The sequence below is a fragment of the Strix aluco genome, chromosome 3, assembly GCF_031877795.1.
Source record: "Strix aluco isolate bStrAlu1 chromosome 3, bStrAlu1.hap1, whole genome shotgun sequence".
Taxonomy (NCBI): domain Eukaryota; kingdom Metazoa; phylum Chordata; class Aves; order Strigiformes; family Strigidae; genus Strix; species Strix aluco.
The window spans coordinates 41,221,324-41,242,961 of NC_133933.1; the positions used below are offsets into that span (position 1 = coordinate 41,221,324).

A 21,638-nucleotide genomic window follows, 5' to 3' on the forward strand; every position below is an offset into this window, starting at 1 on the left:
TCATGTTTGAAATGTCAAAGCTATTAAGAAATGTTGCTATGTATTTCAATGTGCTGACACCCTAAAGGATTTTAAGCTTGGCAAAAATGTCAACAGGGGAACTGTGAGTCCAAAAGGTTTTCTTGGTGTAAATAAAAAAATGTTTATTACAACTCCCCCCCCCCCCCCCCCCCCCCCCCGAAGCTATTTTTAAATGTGGAAATTGAACAGAAGCAATCCTGGGTTAACTTGATTGTTTGAATTGTGTAGCCTGAGTGAAAGGGTTGTGTCAGTGACAGGGATGTTGATAATCCACCTGCAAGGCCAAGTTATACTTGTATTAATAACTGTGCTTCAGGATTGATAACTGCAGTGATTATGGTATAAAGCTTATGTGTCAATAATTATGAATAATACTGATTATAAGAAATAATAAAGTATAAGCTGATGAGATTTTAATACATGTATAAATACATGAATTGTGTAGCCATTAAGAACTCACCTGCTGAATGTACTAACCAATAGCTAATCAAAACAGTTGGGAAATGTTTGGAAATGAATATGTAGAGTAGCTAAAGGCATATTTTAAAGGGTGGCTTAAGGGCTTTGGGCTTTTTGCAGAGTGACTTTACTGTGCTTAGGCACATCATTTTTGCTAGAGTGCTTTGATGATGTCAACAGGGCTGTGAGTACAGAAATAGGTAATGAACAGATAGCAATTTTCTTTTGGCTGGGTTTCTTGCATCTAGGGTAAAAGAGGGTTGGCCTGTCTCAAATCTTGCTGGAACAAGCCAGCAAATGCTGAGACCATCCTTTGGAAATGGTAGAATTGCTTGGCCTACTGCCTTCTGCCAGATGATGCTACTTAGTTTTAGTGTGTCATACATGAAACCAACCCCGACAATTACAAAATCTCACAGTAATATCCAGGGCTGAGCAGGAGAGACAGAAGGAGACTACATGCCAGAATTTCTATGCCAAAGGAAGGAAGATCTGAATATTGTTCTCCTACCTCATGACAAGAGACTATTTGGATACTAGCAATAATCACAAGATCTCATTTGTGCAGGCTGGCACTAGTCCATACATTACAATACACATTGGAAAAGGCCCCTTGTAGAGGTAGTGAAAGAACAAGGTCCTATTTGCAAGCCCACGCTGCCTGCCTGTTGTGTGCCTTCACACAAGGTCAGGTGGCAGCACTAGGATGGGATGTTCTGTCTCTTGAAGATATGACATCTGGCCCTGCCTTTGGCACACGCATTGGCTTTTTGCATTAAAAATATGTAAAATTACAGCGTTTCTAAAGAGGAAGCATTGGGAGCAGGTGGTCCTTCTCTTTGTCAAGGTTAGTGGAACCTCCCTTTTAAGACTGTCTCAGTTGGAGAGTGTTCAAAACTCCAAGGAAAGCATCCTTGTCACCAGAATATCAGACAACAGCCTTCTTGCATCTCTGCTGCTAGAACTCATCCACTGTAAAAGAAAATCCAAGGTTATGGGGAGCAGCAAGGTTATTTGAGTCCAGGACTCTCTATGCTGCTTGCACTGTACCTCATTCTTGTTAAGTAAAAAGCATAAAACCCCATCGTCCCTCTTCGGTATATCTAGACTGTGTTTGTCCTTGCTGACTGTCTCAAGCCCCCAAGCTCTTTGCTCCTCCCTGACCAACAGCGTGGGCTTGGCAGGCAGTAGCAGGGGCCAGCCTTGTCTGGGCATTGTGTGGGACCAGAGACAAGTGAGGGACATGCAGGACACAGGCAAAGTGTTTTACAAATTGATTTGTGTTGATTCACACACTTGATGAAGATCATTTCCTTACCTGCACTCGAGAGGTAATGGATTCTAGAGCTCTTTTCTGCCTTCTGCCCTCAGCTGGTGTTGTGGGTGCAGCTACAGGGCACTGGTGCTTTAGGGCTGGATGCTTTTTAACCTGAGTGTCTTCAGTGACAAATGTGTTCCTGCTGTTACTGAACCTGGAGCGCAGGTTGGTGCCTGCAAAGGCATCCATCCTCTTTTCCCCTATGTAACCTGCAAAACCAGATATTCTGCTCTACAGTTATGCAGTCCCATGGTGTTACGGTATATCCACAAAGGGCTGTAGCCGTAGGCCTTGCAGGAAGGAGATCTGCCACGGTCCAGTCGAGGCTTTTTCTGTGTTGGCTATTTCTAGTTGTCTTTCAGCAGGTAGGCATCCTTTGATTCCTGGCCCCTTGCTCCCCTGCTTATCTGGTTCTCCCCCTCTTATATTTTTCCTCTGCTCTGCTACTATTCTGGCTCATTTTTACTGCTGTCTCCTCTTACCCCCAGTCTACCCTCACTGTACATGCTCAATGGTGTATGAACTAGTAGATTTCAGCAGGAGTTTAGGGGGACTCTTGGAAATGGTCTTGTTGCTCCACCTTCCTCCTTGCCCTTTTCACACCTCTATGTCAAAGTCTAAATCCTGCAGATCAACAGCATTGCTACAGTGCAGCAGGAGAAGAATTTTCCCTAGTTATCTGTAAATTAGCAAAAACAGAGATTAAAAGCTAGCCTGGCATCTATGGCCATGGAGGCTCTACGGGCGGGTGTTCAGCACACCTGCAGCTGCAGGTGCCTCCAAGAACCACATCTGATGGGGATGTGTGGCACTCCTCTTTGGAGACAAACCCAAGCATTTCAGGAGTGAGAAGGCTCAGTCCAGCAGGGTTACCAAGGTGAATTTTGAGCTACCCTAGAAGCTTTCAAAACTGTGCACTAACTTTGGCTAGGCCAGCCTGGCTTCATTCAGCTGTGAAAGGATTTTGCCCTAAATGATTTCATCTATTTCTGCAGCTACGGTATGCACTTTTATCTAGAAGCAAACTGTTTACTTATTTGCTTTTAATTATTTATGGTAATGAAATAGCACCCATATCTCAAAATTTTCCACAAAAATGAATAGTCTTGTAGTTCAGACTGTGGCCATGAAAGAAAACACAGTTCCTCACTGTTGCTTATAATATTTATTTGTTTTTAACTTCAAAACACAGGTGATTTTCTCAAAACAAACAGAGCAATGGGGGAAATGAAGGCGGGCTGTCTTTGTAACTTTCCCAAGAAACACATCTGGAAAAGCATACTTTTGCAAAACAACTACATTTTAGCACACCCAGACAGTGCGATTCCAAAAAGTGATAAATAGCAGTGAGGTTAGCCACCAATGTTGTTGGTGTTTTTCCTTCTTTTTTTCCCCCTTGTTTAAATTGCAAATGGCACTAAATGAACCCACAATTTCCACAGCTAATACAGAGACATTTTTACATAACTCTCTGAGTATGCAGTTAATTTCCAAGGTGAGGAATTATAAAGATATACCTCCTCATTTTGATTCTGTAAAATAAACTTGGTGAAATAATTGTATATTATAACAACTGATAATCTTGTTACTGTTTTAAGACTACGGTTTAGCTATTTAAATCACTATCTTTAATTGTTACTTAGTTACATTTACCTAAAAGTCATTTTTTACCCATAGGCAGGTACAAAAACTTTCTTTGGAAGCATCAATGAAGTGTTGGATTATATTTTGCAAATAGCTCTGATGCGACACTTCATCAGTATTCTTAAAACCTTAGTGTCATTTTTGGTTTCATTGCCTGTACAACATCTCTTGCTTCACCTTAATAGTCAGGTAGGAAAACAACCAGTTTGGAGACAGATCAGTAAAATTAAAGGCCAGCTTTCCTGAATCTGAGTGCTACAGCCAGGCTCTGCTCACCAGGAAGGTCAGACCAATGAGAAAAAATATGAAGCCGCTGTTCAGACTACAGTGACTAGAAAATGCCAAGATCTACAACTCCTGGAACTTGCATAGACACATGCAGAGTCAGGCACAGGCGATCGGACACACAGCCATGCACGCAGAGGGCCTGGGACCCCCACGGTGGGCATGCCTCGGTGCCCCGCAGGGAGCACACCTCTTTGCCTGCTGGCTCGCAACCATCGGAGCTGCAGCAGCTCCTCAGCAATCTCGGCAGGGCCCACCTTCTCCTACAGCCCGGGCTGTGCAGCACCACCACCCTGAAATGGTCCTCTATGGCTACGACTGTTGAAAAGCAAAAAACATATTTGGAAATGTAATCTCCTAATTAATAAAATTTGGATAGGAACATATTAGTTATTTTTTGCTAGCTAATGCCTGCTCTTCACAAATCAGTCTTCCTTTTCCTGCATGCATGTGGAAGTCAAATGTTCCTGGCACTGGGTGTGCTGCCCACATTGTAATGTGCTTCGTAGCCTTTTGTACCTACATAGAAGGAAAATATCACTTTACCGTCTGATTTGCTTGAGTTGAATAGTCATTAGTGCTATAGAAAGAAACAGATGGACTGGGAATTAGGAAATCACTCAAGCGCTGATCTGAAGAGGGTCTTCCTGAACACAAAGTGGGTGCATGTGTTAAGTGGCCACAAAACTTACAGTCTGTCACATTCAATATCCGGGTTATTAGATGGTGTATCGAGAATACCAAAATACACTTCCCTGTTTGCTGGAGGTGGGGTGTTGGTTGGACTTCCCATCCCGGAATCAGGACTTGGTGCAGGGTGCATTTCTCCTGCATACTTCTCTTCTTTCTGAGAGGGCTCTTGTTTTGGCTTGAGGTTTTTGAAACGTTTCAGCTTTACAGGGTCCTTGACTTCCTTGGCACAATGGAATAAGGTGAAAATGTCCCTCCGAAATTTGGAGCTCATTCCAAAGTAGATAATGGGATTGTAGAAGCTGGCAGACTTAGCAAACAAACTGGCAAGAATGCTGGTAAGATTGGGCACGGGGTGACCATAGGCAGACCATATAGAAATGACAGCATATGGTGACCATGCAATAATGAAGGCTGTGCAAATGACAATAGAAACCTAAAAGACAGAAGAAGAATAGTCTTAAATCTTTTCTGGAAGATGACATTAGGGAAGCAATACTTTGGGAATAGTAGCCTGGGAACTTGGCTGGAAGGGAAACACTTAGATTGTCCTGAGGGTATGGCTCACAGGAGAATACAGGCAAGCAAAAGATTCACTTTGATAGAGCCAGGCAGACCTAGAAGTTACATATTGAGTTTTGGCATGGTGGTGTGCCTGAATGATGCCTCATCCAATGGAATGAAAGTAACTACAGTCCCCTGTATGATTTTGGGTAGATTTAAGTCAACAGCAAGTAAATTGAAATCTCCACTGTAACTTCTGTGTATGCTCAGAAATAACGTAACTTTTGAAAAAGATTTGCCAAAGCAATTTTTGGTTTTGTGCTGTATAACCCACTCCTATTATGTTTAGGTTATTTTTCACATGTGATGTGGCACCAATGGTGTGGCCAACTGATGGGGTAGGAGTTTTAAACAAACCTCGTATTCTTTACTGAGTTCAGACTCTGTCACTAGAGATTATGGAAAAATGAAATGCGACCGATTGGTTTTATTCTCTTCTGTTCTAGTTGAGAGGAATTTTTGGAAAAATGGATTTCATTTAGATAAATCCCACTCAACATGAAACCCAAACTCACCCTGGTGACATCCCGCTCTATTCTCCTCTGTCTGTCTGTGGGATCACCCAGTCCTGTTAATGCATGGCTTAACTTGACAGTATTGATAATTGACACATATGAGAAGACCATGACTGTGACAGGCAGAAAAAAACAGCAGATAAAAATGGAGACAATGTAGGCCTTGTAGATTGTAGAGAAGTTGGCTTTTGCCCAGTCTATCTCACATGTGCCATACATGCGATCTGGAAAGCAAAAATAAGTTGGTTAGCATTTTTAGAACATTTATCCGCTTTTGAGCGATTAATTTATCAGTTCAAATGCTGTATTTTTCTTCTTTTAAACACTAAAGAATGGATTGATCTTTCTGGTTTAACAAGCCATGACTTAATTTCCTACATAAACAATATTTCAAGACCAGCTAGACTGTAACAAGTTTTAGCGTATTATCATTCTGTCCAGTTTAGATTTCCAGTGTAAACCCATAATTAACAAACTGTTGTTTCAGGATAGGAAATTGTGATACTTTATTAGGAAAAAAAAAAAAAGGGTAATCATTCAGTAGGTGTGATATTCTTGAGTGTTATCTACTCTTATTTGTCATAATCTTCTACATAGTAACTTTCTAAGGTGAGAACTGTAACAGTATAACAAGCAATTGTAAAGAGACAATATACCAAATGTAAAAAGTCACTACTTGCATAGCAAATTAGGAAATACAAATGGTTTTTTAATAGAAACTAAAAGGCAATGAAATTTTTACTGTAGCAAGAGCCATGAAAGCAAATTAATACAGATAATGATAAAGATTATGGGAAGATGAAACATATAAATACTTAGAAAGATATGAGACCTTTTGCTAAATGGGAAGCATACAGTTCTGCAACTCCAAAGGAGCTGCAGGCTCTTAAAATGAAATCAGGCAGATTGCAGGATCTGCAGTTTGTGGGATTTACAAACGGACACTAGCTGCTTGGATACTTAAGGGAAAGGCAGTGAGAATAAAGTGCAGTCTCTGTTTAAATACTTTTTTTTAATAACAGTTGACTTCTTTAGACCCTCTGATGTGTTTGTAAATGTATCCTGATAGAAAACTTGAGTTCAATAGCATTAGAGGTTTTCTATAGATTTTGAATTGTTGATTTTTCTTTTTAAGTGGAAAAAGCTGTTTTTTTCTGACAGTTATGGCAGCAAATTGAATTACAAATAAATGAAGCGTGAGCCAAGTCAAGTATTATCAAGTCCTGGAGATACAGTACAGGTGAAGCCTGCATGATTTAGCAACAGACCTCTCTCTGACATCCAGTGATAATTCTGAAGAAAAAAATCCCTTAATTCCTCACTGGTGATAGGAGGTTTAGACAGGATGAATTAAAGGAGTAAAAGATTAAAATCTCTTTTATGATTCTCATCAAAAAGAGCTCGATATTTTTATCACCAAAAGCTCTAGGTGTTGCTGTCTGGATGTGTTCAGTAAGAGAAACAGATTTTTGTCTCCTTTGCCTTTTTCATCAGTAGACCTCAAGATTCAAAAAGAAAATCATAAACTCAGCTTAATTCCAGGTTTCTGGTTTGTGAAAACTTTTGACTGAAAAATGAAAGCAGCTTCCAGATGACATGAAAAGATTATCCTGCAGATTTTCTGTGAGTCAGAATTCAGAGCTGTGTTTTCTCCCTCTGCAGGGACATGGGCAAGCAGTATTTCCAAAAATCAATGGGGTCCTGGGTACCCCTGCAGCTGCTGTGTAGAAGTGAGAGGTCTGAGTCAGCCAGGCGTAATGTGTTGTGGTCTGCTGGTTCCCACTGCCTGCACTGCTGCCTGCTGCCGGATTTGCCATTGCTGGGCTTCCACATCTCCATGGGTGCCCTCAATGGAAATGTGTTTAGAGTCAGATAGCCCAGGAACATGAGACCACTGTGATACTCAGTAGGGAAAACTGCACCTAGAAGTGGTCTGGAAGGCCTGGAAGGAATTGAATCTAAATTGAATCCAACAGGATCCATGGGAGCACTTGGAGGCCTTGACAAAGCAGTGATGACCAAGAAGTGACTGGCTGCAGTTTAAAGACAAAAAGGGACATCAGAAATCCTTTTATAAATGAAGAGCTAGTAAGATTAATGTAAAAAGAAGATACAGATCACCAGAAGATACACAGAAAATGATCAGTCCAGACCTGCCAAGATTATGACATATCCAGATTGCAAAAACATGACATAAAATTAGAACAGTCTAATAAAGAGTTTGGTTCTGTCTCAAACAAAAGATTCATCAAGCCTAATATCCTGGTACCATTTTGGTTTGGGAAGGATAAAAGATTTAACCCATCATAGAAATGGATGCTTTTCTCACACCCATACTTCAAGGGTTCAGAGATACCTCAAAACTTATGTATTTAATAAGTAAGAGGATATATTCACATAGCTGCTTTAATAAGTCTTCATAGATCTCATGATTTCTCAGAGAATACAGATGTCTACAAGATCTAGGCAGGTAAATGCTGGACAACTTCAGTCACATGATTTCAGTTGTTAGGACGCCTATATCATTACCATTTTGTTCCTAGAGATTTGTTTTGTTGAATTTTTAGAGACTTAATTTGAGACAATTTCTTCAACTTTTTCCCATGAAGAAATTTTCTGGTGTGGGAATATCCCTTAGCCATTGAACTACTGCAGTGTTCACCATTCAAAATTTTTCCTTTTTCCCCTCCCTTTTTTGCTATGGCCTTATCTTGCACCTTAATCACTTCTTGGACTGACAGACTTTCAGATATCTTTTTCTTCTTCTGCTATGTTAGTTTTCATATTTTCAACAAACTGTTTCACCAAATCTTTCTGGTTTGTCTTATAGTTTCAAGTTTAACTTGCTGGAACTTGTGTTCTTTCCTAGCTTCCTAATCTTGACAGTTTTTGAAGGATGTCTTTTGATAGTTTCCTTTATCTCATTGCTTAACCATGCCAAATATTTCTGGCCTCTCTTTTTTTCGTAGGTAATATGCACTTGGTCCAAGTCTCTCCTGTGATATCTTCAAAAAAAAATCTCTTTATAGGTGATATCAAAGCAGGCAACACTCTGAGCATACGTCATGTGTGATGAATGATTTTCTCAGTTCCACTGATAATAGGTCTGTTTTATCACAAACAGCAAGAAAGAAAGGTAAGTATCTTTGTTCAGTTAAGTGGAGAGGTGCCAAATAAGTACAACTGAAAGATACCTGTTACCTGTATAACTGCCCCAGCCAAGTAATGGAGCTGCTGACCAGAAGAAAGCTGCTACCCAAATGAGAACCAGCGCCACCGTCATACTGCTGTTGCTGATGCAGTGACCTGCAATGGCATAGTTTAGTCAGAAAATAAAAGCTAGAGAGGCAAACATATCTCCGAAATCTAAATGCACTCTTATACCAAGAGTTAATAAGGAAAATACAGCTATTTTAAAAAATACTAAGACAAAACAGTGCATAAGAAAGGCTTAAATTTGGAAACATCTGTCAGGCTTGTGTTCAAGACCATTCGTGAACAGTGGAAATGAATGACTTTTAAGCAGGACACAATGTGTTTGCTGAGCGCTGCAGAATTAGCAAATTCTACATTAAACTTAGGTTTTGCAATTTTGTAAAAAGCAGGAAACAATTGTATGTGAAGTTTTACATATAAACAAAGAAGGTAAGTCTAAATTCATAGGATTTTCTTATTCACGTCAAAGTTTTCCCTGTTAAAAAGGAGAAAATACGTTAGATGCTCAAACTACATTAGCCATTCAATACAAAATATTTAATTTGTTCTGCTATTGCCACACATTGTGGTTATTTCTTCATTTACGTGGGAAATATTTATGCATCCACCAATCTCTGTTCCTCAACATTTCTGTAAAGTTATACTGAGTACTTGCTCAGGTTTCTTCTAGAGGCAAACATAAATTATGCACGCCCTCAGATGAACGTGTGATACAACTTTCAAAAGAGAAACACGGGTTTTACACAGTCCTTCATAATACGCAATGGATATAAGACGTAGATGTAGAATACATCTCAGCCAAATTCTAGCAGCTCCGACAGCAGTTTGTGCTGAAAATTAACAAGTCTGTCATTACAACAAACTGCAGAAGAACTTCCTGTGGAAACAAGACCTCCCCGCAGAAGTTCTTTTCACAGCTAATACTACTCACGCTATTAGAGAGAAAAACTCATTTATGCATCCAGTGTATTTATGCATGCTTTACCTGTGAACATCAATAGGTTCCTGCCTGAAAGATGGTGAAAGCCAGTCATAACAAAGGCTTGAAAACTGATAATACATTATCTAAGGATGGGTGAAAGCAAGACTAGGGGGAATTTATGGAAGGGGTAGGTATAAAGAAGAGAGATTACATAAGACTCTCAGTGGAAGTCAAAGTTTTCAGCAGGCAGGAGGTCCAGGATGAATAGTGAGGAAAGGTTTCTACTGATCATGCAAAAGGGAGTGCCTGGGGTGAGTGGAGATGTAAAGAAGCATTAAGGGAAAGGGGTAGATGACGGCATGTGTATATGGACTTGCTGAAGAGGCCTTCACAGGGCAAGACATGTGTAAAAGATTTCAGACCAGATGTGTACAGTGAGACACTTGTATGGCTTTACAGAGGCATTTATACCAAAGGTTAATAAAAAAGAAATTAAAAAAAACAGAAAGAGAGTGATTAGTAAAAGGTTTCTAGCACTGGAAAGAGTAATGAACAGTGGTTGTTTGAGATATTCAGGTTACAGATCAACAGGGCACTAGAGAAGGAAGAAGTATGGGTGGAAGGCTGTGGTGATGGTGCTTTGCAGATCTAGGAGACAGGCAGGAGACAGGGACCATCTGGGCAGAGTCAGGTCATGGTCATTTCTGGGGATGGTATGAGTAATTTTCATGTCCTGTGGTGTGAAACTGTCCACTGAGAGGAGGCTGGAGAGGCATGTGGGGATGACAGGATGCGCAGTGCTACAAAAGCTGGAGGCAAGATGTGCAGATGGAATGTTCCCAGCACCATTTAAAGCAGTCCATGATGCCTTCTGTGTGCAAACCCTGGCAAAACAACCTGAAGAGTGAAAATGTTTGTGTGTAGGGCAGCCTTCTGAACCAAGGATCTTATCAACAACTGGAAACTTCCCAAACATCATCTCATAGAAGATGAAATTCATTGCTTACAGTGCGATCCAGATAACGATGTGTGCATCACTTAGGAGTCATTTAAGTTGCATTTTGAAGAATACAGAGGGTCAGCAAGACCTGTGGTATCTTCGGCATGAGAGTGAATTTAACCCATGGTGACCAAAGTGTACCAGTAATAATTTGGCTCTTACTGGAGTTAACCCTGAAGGATTCTATGCAAACATGTTTGTAATGTAAATGACTGTGTTATGTTCTGGCTTCCAAATGCATCTAATTTATACTTGATATAGCCTGTGACTGAAAGAAATACAGATTTGCACCAGGTTCAATGAAGGCAGAACTTTCAATGTTCAATGAAGAACAGCCTTTATTCCTTACCTCTCTCAGGATGGCAACCCTTGATGTAGCGAGTCACACTGATTACTGTAAGGGTATTAATGCTAGCCAGGCCAAAGAGAAGCGTCAGGAAGCCATCAACCTGAAAAACAAAGCAGTACAGGATGTTCTTTCACTGCAGAGATCTGAAGGGGAAAAGAACCACAGAGATTGCTCCTGTCATTTGCATGTTAATGCTCTCAAAAGTTTTTCCGGAAACCCAACTAGCAGGGAAATATAAAATGTCAGGTGCAGTTACCTTCTATAGGATCAGTGAACAAGTAAATGTTCAAAAATTATATAAGCGCTCTGTCAGGTACATAAAATAAAGAAGCAAACACACCCTTACATCTATGCTTCCCTGAAATGACTTGCCAAATGAAGGAGAAAAAGCTTGAACTGAAAAGAAGAAAAGCCCTGAATAGGCAAAAATGCACTGGATGCAGCTGTCCTGCTTAGGCAGAACAAACATGCAAACTGAACCCATGAAATTGAGGCCAAAGAGGGAAGAATGTAGGAGGTAATGGCCTTGGCTAAGTGAGAAAAGCTTTTTAAAAAAATTAAATAAAACCATCCAAAGCTAAATCGTTCCAATAGATTGAGTCTCAATGTTGGTGCTACTGATTGCCTGCTATTAATTAAGCCCTGATCCTCACTAGCTCTGACTGATGTAGGCAGAGCCATACAGCTGTGTAGGCTCCCAGTGACATCAGGACCTCAGCGATATACGCACAGGATAGTTACAATCCTGCTAGCTTCACTTCTGGAAGGAAAGAAGTTGCTGCAGCGGAGATAGATGTAGCCATCTGCTGGGGAGCACTATATGACTGGGAAATGATCCAGGCAAAATGCTGAAGGCAGTCCTTTTTTTGAAAGCCTGCAATGATATACCAAACTGGCCAGAGCATAGGAGATTTTGGAGGTGCCAGTTTTATACTGAGCGAAGCTGGAATACTAAGCAAGTGTCTCTGGACTGTACTTGGCATTCAAGTGGTAAAATTATCAGCAGAAAAGCACGTCATTATTCTACAGGAACAAACTCTGTCTTTGTGTGAATGGGCACAACTCCCTTGGAATTCAGTTTATCCCAGCACTGAATCTGGGGCTTTAATCCAGGCTTAAAGCTGAGACCATGGCAGATTGTATAAATTAAATTGGGTGAAGGGTTAGGAAAGGGCTGATTCATCATTTCTTTCACCGGTGGTTTTTCTTGCTACCAATGCCCTTATATTGGCTATATATACTTCTTAATGTCAACTTTTACAGACCTACCACATTTTAAATACATGCAAGATCTGCTACTAGAACAATCTACATCCACCTGTGTTCTGCTTACAATCAGCTCACGCTTGGTGTATAAATACAACTATGTTTACAGCAGAAAACAGACTTCCTTGGATGTCTCAGCTACTTGCTAGAAGCTGTACTTGGCTGTATATGGCCCGCTATGTGCTGTGGAGATTAGTGAAACACCTGGATATGCCAATGTGCTCTGCATTTCATTAGCCTTATTGATGAAAACAGTTGCCACTACTTCATTTGCTCTAACAGTGCTTCACAGATGTGGAAAACAGCGTGGCCAAAGGCTACTGAGAAAACAGGCTGCATAAGCTTAAGCCATTGCATTAGTTATTAGATTAGAAAGGAAGCAGTATTTCAGCAATGATGCAAATAAACACTTTGAAATTAAGTCTAAAGAGCTATGAGATTGAATACTAATGTAGCAGGACAAGCTTCTCTGTGTGTGTTACAGTCAGTCCTCCTATGCTGAAACCAGTTGAGTTTTTCTGAAATACATCGGTGTATATTTTACCACGTTCAGATGTGACCATTATTCTTCCACCCCACCTTCCCTGATGTCAGACCAGAGACAATTATATTGTGATCAGCTCAAATAGCCCTAGAGCACACTTACAAGAGAGGAAAGTGGGTCTAAAAATACACACTTGCCCTTTACCATTTAAGATGAAATTCTGTCACCATAAGAAAGAACAAGCCAAACTGTTTTCTTTGGAGTGGGGCCTTGTTAAAAATAATGCAGATTTACCTAAATCAACACAGTTCATAGGACCAAGCTATCGTCAGCACTATGTCTTTCTTTTGTACTATTTCATAACAGCATTTCAGCATATCAAAATACTGTTGCTTCTCCTAGCGTGGGGGCCATCACCAGAAATTTGACCAGAGCCATTAAGCTAGTAAGTGGCTAAAGTAGCAGCAGTCTCCTGGGGGTGGCTGTGCTAACTGTCCCCATGCTAGCCACAGGTTGGCTCTTTTGGAATAAGTGACAGGGTGAAATGTCAAGGAGGAGAGGGACCTCTGCAATGACAAGAGTGCCGGGGTGAAACAAATAAAGGAGGGTAAATGAGGTGGCTCTGAAGCTGCAGAACAGCCCATACAGAGACCACAACATTGGAACATTAAAACACAAGAGAGCATCCAACAGGGTTAGGGCTGCTTTGGGAGTAGGATCCTCAAACCAGTATTGTCCCTGCCAAACTTCTATCAGTGATGTTAACTCTTGAGCCTAGCTATGCACATGTCATTTCCCAGCAAGCCTATCGATTCTGCAATACTTTTATATTGGTGTCACTTAGACATATGTCTTCAGAAGAAAATGAGGGATCTTACTCTAGCAGTAGCCAACCTACTTCAAACATACACCTACGAGATGTGGAAGAAAGAACTCTGCTACTTTTTCTGCTCCTGAACAGACAACACTGACTGTAGATAGCAATCAAAGCAACTGCTTGGAGCCCAAAGTAGTTAGCAACAGAAAAACTGCTTTAGCGTAGTCCCAATTTCTATAGGCAGAGATATTAATATGTGTAGGTAACAAAAATATATGATATCCTCTGTTTTCTGAATCTTTAAAGATATATGGAATGACAGCCAAGGAAATACTAGAATAGTAGATAACATTTAATTACTTTGGAAGATTGATGCTCTTCCCCTCCCCGGTTCTGGTTTTCCTTTTCTTTTTTCCTACCCCCACCCAGCTCCTTCCTTCCACAGTCATAATATTTCCTCCATTTTGTGTAATGAAATTTTGTCCTTCCTGTTATTAATTATGATCAAATAGCAGCAGTGTTAACAGGCACTACTGAATTCTGACATAAACACAAAGTTGATTATATGGTAGTTTTGATCCACCAGCTTTCCTTTTTACCCATTAAGAAACAGGAATAGATTAGCAGTTTTAAAAGCTTTTCTCTCATTGCTATACCAATATTACTCCCTTGGCTATATAGATACTCACAGAACTTGCTCATTATATTTATGTTGCCTGGAAGCTAAGACACAACTGAAGAAAAGGCTGTGTTTTTTCTGCTTTGTACTTGTGCCTGATTTTAAATCTCACTAATGTTCTTGGTGTACTATTTACAACGCACAATACACAAAGCTCCTACTGCATGCAGATTTGTTTCTTAAGCTTTACTTCAACACAGGGAGAGTCATCACTCCCTGGTGCACTATCAAATTTTTAGCTATGAGCTTGGGTGTGCCCCACTTTTATTACCTTTAATACCTATTCATCCCTACTGAATTCATAAAGGTTGCCTTCATTTAAAGCAGACAGAGTAAAATATAACCTATTGTTCTTATTAATGGATTAATCAAGGTTTAATGGCACAAAAGTAGATTGCCAAAATAGCTATTACATTTCAGTTCAGGCTGAAACATTGATCTAACCAGCCAGAAAGGCTGCATCGCTCCCTCCTCTGGCCAACTGGTGAATCTGTTGCAATTTCCTGAAGTCCATTTGTTTCCTTTCAGAACCACAACGTCCTGTCTTTCTCTTCTATTAAATATGAGATAATGAATATGAAAGAAAAAGATAAACTTTAAACAGTGATTATTTTTCTATTGCATATGTTTAAAGTCATCACAATAAGCTGTCTCAGAATATATTTTTGAATACATATCAGATTATTCCAATTTCATAATGTAAATAGATAATGACAATAAACCTCCTTCAACCTCAAGAGACAAAAAAGCACCTAAATCAGTCTTTAAGAAATACATTTGGGAAAAAAAAATTGTAGGTACGTTTGAATAGAGTATGTTCTAAAATTTAATAAATTCTTAAAGTTTGCAGTAAGTGAGAAAATATTTCACTCGAGTCTAACAACAACATAATTCTCCCATCCCTCCAGTATATCAATAATGTGTCAACTGGACTATCATAACTCCTCTGCCAAATGGAGGAACTACCAAGGTTCGTAATCAAAATCAGTCTTCACAGGAGACTACTTAAAACTCCCAATGCATAGTTTTCCTAAAGCACTCAAATTGTTTCTTTAAGATTTCCTGCAATACAGGAAGTGAAAGAGAATTATCATTTACCACAGTTTACACAACATATTTTGCTCATGCCACATTGCTCAGCTATAGTTGTATTCTGCCTTTTAAAATGTCTCAGCAGGCTTCAAGGGTAGCTCTTCTTAGGGGTAATTGCATGAACCCAAGACATTATAGGTCTCTGACACAAACAACACTTCATTTACTAATAGACAATGAAAACTGATACGCTACAGAATTAGATAGTTTAAACCACTGAGAGCATCAGACACTCAGTATTTTGCATTCACCAAGTGATTAAACCTTTCTGTTGATGGCACATATTTTAAAGATAGGAAAAATATGAATGCAATATTTAGGCTATAAAATTATGTTTACAGACATGTAATTATACTAACTATGTTATATAGTTAAATGTACACTTAGTGTCAGCTATTTATATATGCAGGTCAGGTTTTGGCTTTAGTAATGTTAGGGAATCTGGAATAAATCTACTTGTTTGCTTGTAGTTATTTTAGGTTTATATACTGGGTTAATCAAATAAGATTCAATGTATACTTACTCTGGGCTGACTTTCAGCTATTAGAGTTGTAGCCCTCTCAGGTCACAATTTATACTCATAGTAGTACATGCCCCTGTCAACGAGCACAGTTATGAATGTAACAACCTCACCAAGTGCACATAATTTAACTAATAGATAGAAATTTCTTCCAGAATTTCCTTACACAGCCTCATCAGATTATAATCTTACTTGAAGTACCCCATCTCCACCTGCTTGGGAGTGGAAAGATTCCCATCTTCAGGTTAAATGCTGTATTGCCATTGTCTTTCTGTGAACTACTGAACAAGGAAATTGAGGAGCACTAGATGGGTAATCTAGCACTAACCTCTGGAAACATCTGTGCTACACTGTGTAAAACTCTTTTCAATGGGCCTGAGCCAAAACTCCTCTCCACTTTGATGATGTTAATTCAGAGCCTACTTGTTTATTGCTAGTAGCACCATTAATATAAACAAACAAATACACAGACAGATAAAAGAAGAAAACAACCTCCTGAGTCACCCTTCTCATCTTTACATTTACACAAAAAGCAAGGCTTGTCTTTATGGCCTATGGTGATCCTACCCCAATAACTGAGATCCACGTAACTTCAGATTAAAGTCATGCTTTTATTTTCAAAGTAAAGAAGTACTGTCTTTGCCTGTTCAGAATATCATGGCAAACGTTTCTGGAGTCTTACACATGTCTCAAGGGAAGCAGAGGTCCCACAGACCGTTCATGGGCTCTGCCAGTCCAGCCCAGAGATTACAAATGATGTTCCACGTTCTTGAAAGTACAATTGTCTGTGCTGTTTCCCAGCAATTAGGAATCTGCTTATGTAGCCACCATCAGGTTAATACAAGGTCATCTGTGGTTGCTGGCTGAATGCCTACCAGTGAACGTATTCTTCTGCTCATAAAGCTCTTAGGCACAAGGCAGGGCAGGTTAGTGATGGTACCAGCTCCGCCATTAAGTGGCCAAGATAAGAACATGCTATGTCCCTGAAAGCCTGAAAAGGCTGCATGGCTACTAGGAGATCTCCTCTTAGGTTGATACTCTTGCCTCCTCTGGATCCTGTCCTGAAATAACCAGAGAAACAGAAGAGAACTGATTTATCCCAAGAAAATACTTATAGTCCTAAAACAGGTATGGTTCGTAAGGGTCTTCACACCACAACTGCATATGATAAGCTGGACCTGACAGCTCCTAACAGGACAGTCACATGCATTTCCAAGGAGTCCTAGTAGCATAGAGAGAGCCTGGAAAGAAGTGTAAAAAGATACAAGTTATTCTTGGCCTTAAAGAGCTATCTGGAAAACCACCAGGTGTAACATCATCCCTTTTGAAGGGACACTGGGGTGGAAATACTGGATGTCATATCATATACAGTGCATTGCAAGCAACAGTCAAGTTGTCATTGATTCAGTCAATACAGGATCAGGGCCAGGGCCCAAACTGTTTCCTACACACTAGTGGTGTACTCACTTAATGGAATACATATTTGTGAAATAGAAGATGAGTAAATGTGAGGTAGGGTGATTTAAGATACTTACAGATATTATCAGAGTGTTTTTTAAGTTTCATATGAAATTTTTCTTAAAAGTCAGTGAGGGGATGTGACACACAGGGAGGAGTCAGAAGAACATGGATTGTTCAGCCCTGTGGTGAGAATATCTTGAACAATGAAGATAAGTGATGGACAGCATTTTTTGAGAGAAGACATTTAATCTCTTGGAAACACACATCAGCACAGAACAATGAGGAAAGCTACTATTTTCCACATAAGGAAACAAGAAAAGGATGTTTCAAAGCCCTCTGAGAGGAAAAGCTAGTGCAGGAATCAAAGTTTAGGCTTTAGAAATTCCTGGTTCTGTAGGAGCACTATCAGGCAATGAATGTTCTTTCCAGACAGCAGTGTGTGGTTTGATGCAGTGCTTGGGTGGCATGGGAGGTGCTACGTCAGACTTGTTAAACAAGGAAACATATATTTTGAGCATTCCTAATTTTTCAAGTACCAAACATGTAACTTCCCTAATTGGTTGCAATTGGCTGCAGAAATAATAATTTACAGGAAAATTAGGAAGAATTCATTGCTAATGAAAACTGGCGTAACTTCCCTGCAGTTGCATTAGTTACACTGAAACGATCTTCTATGTTGCTAATGATTCTATTTGTGCAAAGGCATGGTTTCCCCCCCCTTCCCTGCAGATGAAGTATTTTTCTCATTAAAATTTAGCTCACAGATGTCTACATGAGTTACTTTTACCTCTTTGACTGCAATGTGCACACTCTCCAGATTATATCAAGGCAGACCAGAAGTAAATATATAGGGAAGACTAATATCTCTGCAACTTTTTTTTCAGTATCCAAATCTCAGTTATGCAAGGAAACAAGAATGAGGATACATTCTAGTCTTCCTATTTAAGATATACAATTTTTCAGAAAAAGTATCTGTGAAGAAGATTTTTGTAGCACAGCACAGGCAAAGTAAAGGGCACTTTTTCTGAATTTGCTTTATAGATCAGTCTCCACATCCCACCTTTCAGCATGCTAAGGTGAGCTGAATGCAGAGCTAATGTTACATAGCTTTTCTTCAGCACCTTTAACACCTGTTTTATCTGCTAATGCTCTCAGTGCCAGTTCCATGATTTGACTTTGGGTTATTTTCATCTTACTGAAATGTCAGGAATGATAAGCTATATATAAGTAAAATCCCAGCAATATCACACCACAGTACTGTGCTAGGATAGTCAATAAATATTTTTCGCTCCCTTTTTACATTTGGTTTAATTCCTTTTAACATCTTACAGGTAGACAGCTGAATATTTTTCAGCTAAGCAGACGTTCCTGTACTATTATGATTTGAGAAAAAAAACCCTGGTTTCTTCTGGCCCAGCCTCAATCTTAGAGCTACATGCTTGGACACTGGGATATACAGTGATATTGAAGTTTTTTTACACCAAGCAAGGTTGAGCTAGTCCAGTCTTCGTATGGGAAACCTCTGTCAAAGTTAGCCTGCTGCGGAAAGCTGTGCTGAGGATGAAGGTACTCCTGCAGCATGTGTTCTGGCTCCACTGTGTGCGAGTGCCAGCGAACTCGAGGTGTGTCTGCACAGACTGTTCCCCACAGTGAAAGAGAAGAGGAAAAACATGGAAGAACATTCAAGAACTCTCAGATGCGGGCAAGGATGGTTACAGCAACCACCACTACATCTCCCCATAGCTAGCTGGGAGGGAGGGTGAGTGGGAGCAAACCTTTATCCACCTTGACGGATGTTGCTAGGGGTAAAGACGAACAACTTGTGGATTTGTCTAGGTTTTATGAGTGAAAGCTCTGTGCTGAGTAGTGTACTCACATGGACGGCTGCTGGGCAGAATTAGAGGCAGAGGTGGGGTTGAGACATATACGCAAAGGGTGCTTGCTAGATATGGAGTCTGTTGAAAGCAGTATGATTTGTTGAAGGAAAAAATGAATGGATGATGGAGCAACATGAATGGGTGTTTGTGCTGGAAGAAGTTTGATGAAGAATGCATACAGACACAGATACATTTTCTTCAGTGAGCTCTCAAGTACTGGTAAGGTAGGAGAAAGGAAGCCTGTGAGGTTTCATTTTGGTCCTTTCCACCTAACATTGCTTTTATTACCTGGTCACACTGACTGCTGAGCTACCACTGGTCAGTCATCTCACCCAGAATGTGAGGGAATATCATATCACATACAGTAATACCTAAACACTGTCTTGGTATTTACAAATGCATAAAATCACAAACTGAGTCAAGGGAGTCAATAGTCTAGCTGAATCAACAATTGGTTGGTTTACCAGTTACATTAAACGGACAGAAATCAATGTCCTTCAAATCTACTCTATTTATAAAAGAACATAAATACCTTTAGGGTTTTTGATTTATCAGACAATTTACAGAACATTTTGTTAGAAGAAGAAGGTATTAATCTTCTCTTTCCTCCTCAGACAAGATTTAGCAATATTTTACAATCTCTGTATAGGAAAATAAATAAATGCATGTTCTAAGAAAGAAAATGCCAACAATAAAATACAGAAAGAATTTATTTGAGATTACAAGTCCTCCCCTCAAACCTTCTGAAAAAAGCCCATATATTTTCATCTTACTGATCTCAGAATTTCCTACTGTTGTAAATTTCCTTTTGATGTTTCAGATCTCCACCTCCAATTTTTACAAAAGATGGACATTATTTCTTCTCAGAATGTCATACTAGACCTCTGAACATTTAATAACACCAAAAATGCTGGATTTTTCAAGTGGCTAGCAGTGGCTGGTGGCTGAATCAGAGGCAGTAACAGGAAGCTGAATCTACAAAAGGAGGTAAGAGTCACTGTGCTCAACTTTGCAAGTCCTGGTTGCATCACCTAATTGGTTGCACATCTAATCTAGTTTTTCTTAGAGATTCCCATTTATCTGGGATTTCTGCTGGCAACTTGATCAGCTACAACACCATGATTTGGAAAAGTCTGCTAAAGTGCAAGAAATCCCAGACATTTCCATGGGTTACGTACTCCTCAATGCATGCACCCTAAGTCTGGCACTTCTAGAAAATTTTGGGCTTTCTGGCCACACCATGCCCTTTCAGGGCGCACATATGCCACTGGTCTGGTGCTGTCAGACAAATTGCACAAATGAATTAAGGATAGCAGACTAAAACAATTCATGCATGCAATGTGGGGCTCACTCCTGCTCACTACATTGCCCATTGTTTCTCTCCAGGGTATGCCAGACAGAAATATAGAATCTGTCTGTATAAAGCATCAGAGCATTAAGCAGTGCAGGATTTAAAACCAGGTTTCCTCGCTACTATGTAGTAAGCCCAACCACAGTGTGAGACAGTCATCTCTCTCTCTCCGGCTGCCCTCTGTGGCTTTATTATTCCACAAAACACAAAGCAGCTTCAGCAAAAGAAGATGAGGGCAGGCCCTTCCAGGCTGGCCCTTGGAGGGATGGTGAGGGCAGGATGCAGGAACAGAGGTGGTGTGGGCTGAATCCTCTCAGGCAGGCTACTGTTGTGCTCTCTAATAGCTTAAAGCTGAACATATTTTTTTTTGGTTCCTCATGAAGCTGTTTCTGTGCAGAGCTGGATCTGCTGGGGATGCTCTGGCACCATCTGGCCAACCATATGGACCAGGGATACCTCGACTGATAGTGAGGTGAGTGCATCTGCGATAACAGCAGCATCCAGCACGTCAATGGCAGTGGGTATGTCTGTGATGGCACCATGACTTGAAGATAACTACGTTGTGCTCTCTTGTGCACATATGAGATACATTTTGTACGTAAGAAACAGTCAGAAACAAGTAACGTTTTTTTAAAGAAGCCTATACCAACAGAATGAGCACATGATAAGAGCAGTCAATTTACTTGACACCCATAGCAAAATTCTTAAGTATTTATAAAATTGATGTCAAAATAACTAAACCATATTCTCAAAAAAAAAAAAAAAAAATAGAAGGGTGAATTAGTGGAAACAAGTTTAAATGGAAATACCAGGATTATGAAGGATTTCAAACTCTAAGGCACCTCACAGCCCATCCTTGGTTTCTGACATGACTGCAGTGCACCTAGAGGGATCAGATAGGTTATAATCTTTCCCCTATATTTAGAGGCTTCCTGAAACCTGCATCCTTTGTATTCACCACATGATTAACAGATACAAGAAAATCTTTCTATTGGTTGATTAATAAGGTTTAGAAGAAACTGTGGTGTTTACCTGTAAAGAATTAATATTTCTCTACTTCCTACATGTAAGAACATTTGCATGCAGTGTTATGTACAGGTTTCAGTGC

At 40.0% G+C, this 21,638-nt stretch overlaps 1 protein-coding gene across 2 annotated transcripts in view; it reads right to left on the minus strand.

The window, feature by feature from the left end:
• Positions 1 to 2,948: 2,948 nt before the first annotated feature.
• Positions 2,949 to 21,638, minus strand: part of LOC141921747 (visual pigment-like receptor peropsin) — a 34,593-nt gene continuing 15,903 nt past the window's right edge. Inside the window, exons 3-6 of one of the 2 annotated variants that reach the window (XM_074820658.1) lie at positions 10,984 to 11,083; positions 8,698 to 8,802; positions 5,497 to 5,720; positions 2,949 to 4,853 (exon numbers count right to left, since the gene is read on the minus strand). In XM_074820658.1, the coding sequence (XP_074676759.1) occupies positions 4,416 to 4,853; positions 5,497 to 5,720; positions 8,698 to 8,802; positions 10,984 to 11,083 (867 nt within the window). In that variant the 3' untranslated portion in view covers positions 2,949 to 4,415. The remainder of the gene's footprint in view (positions 4,854 to 5,496; positions 5,721 to 8,697; positions 8,803 to 10,983; positions 11,084 to 21,638) is intronic. The other variant, XM_074820659.1, reaches the window with a different exon arrangement.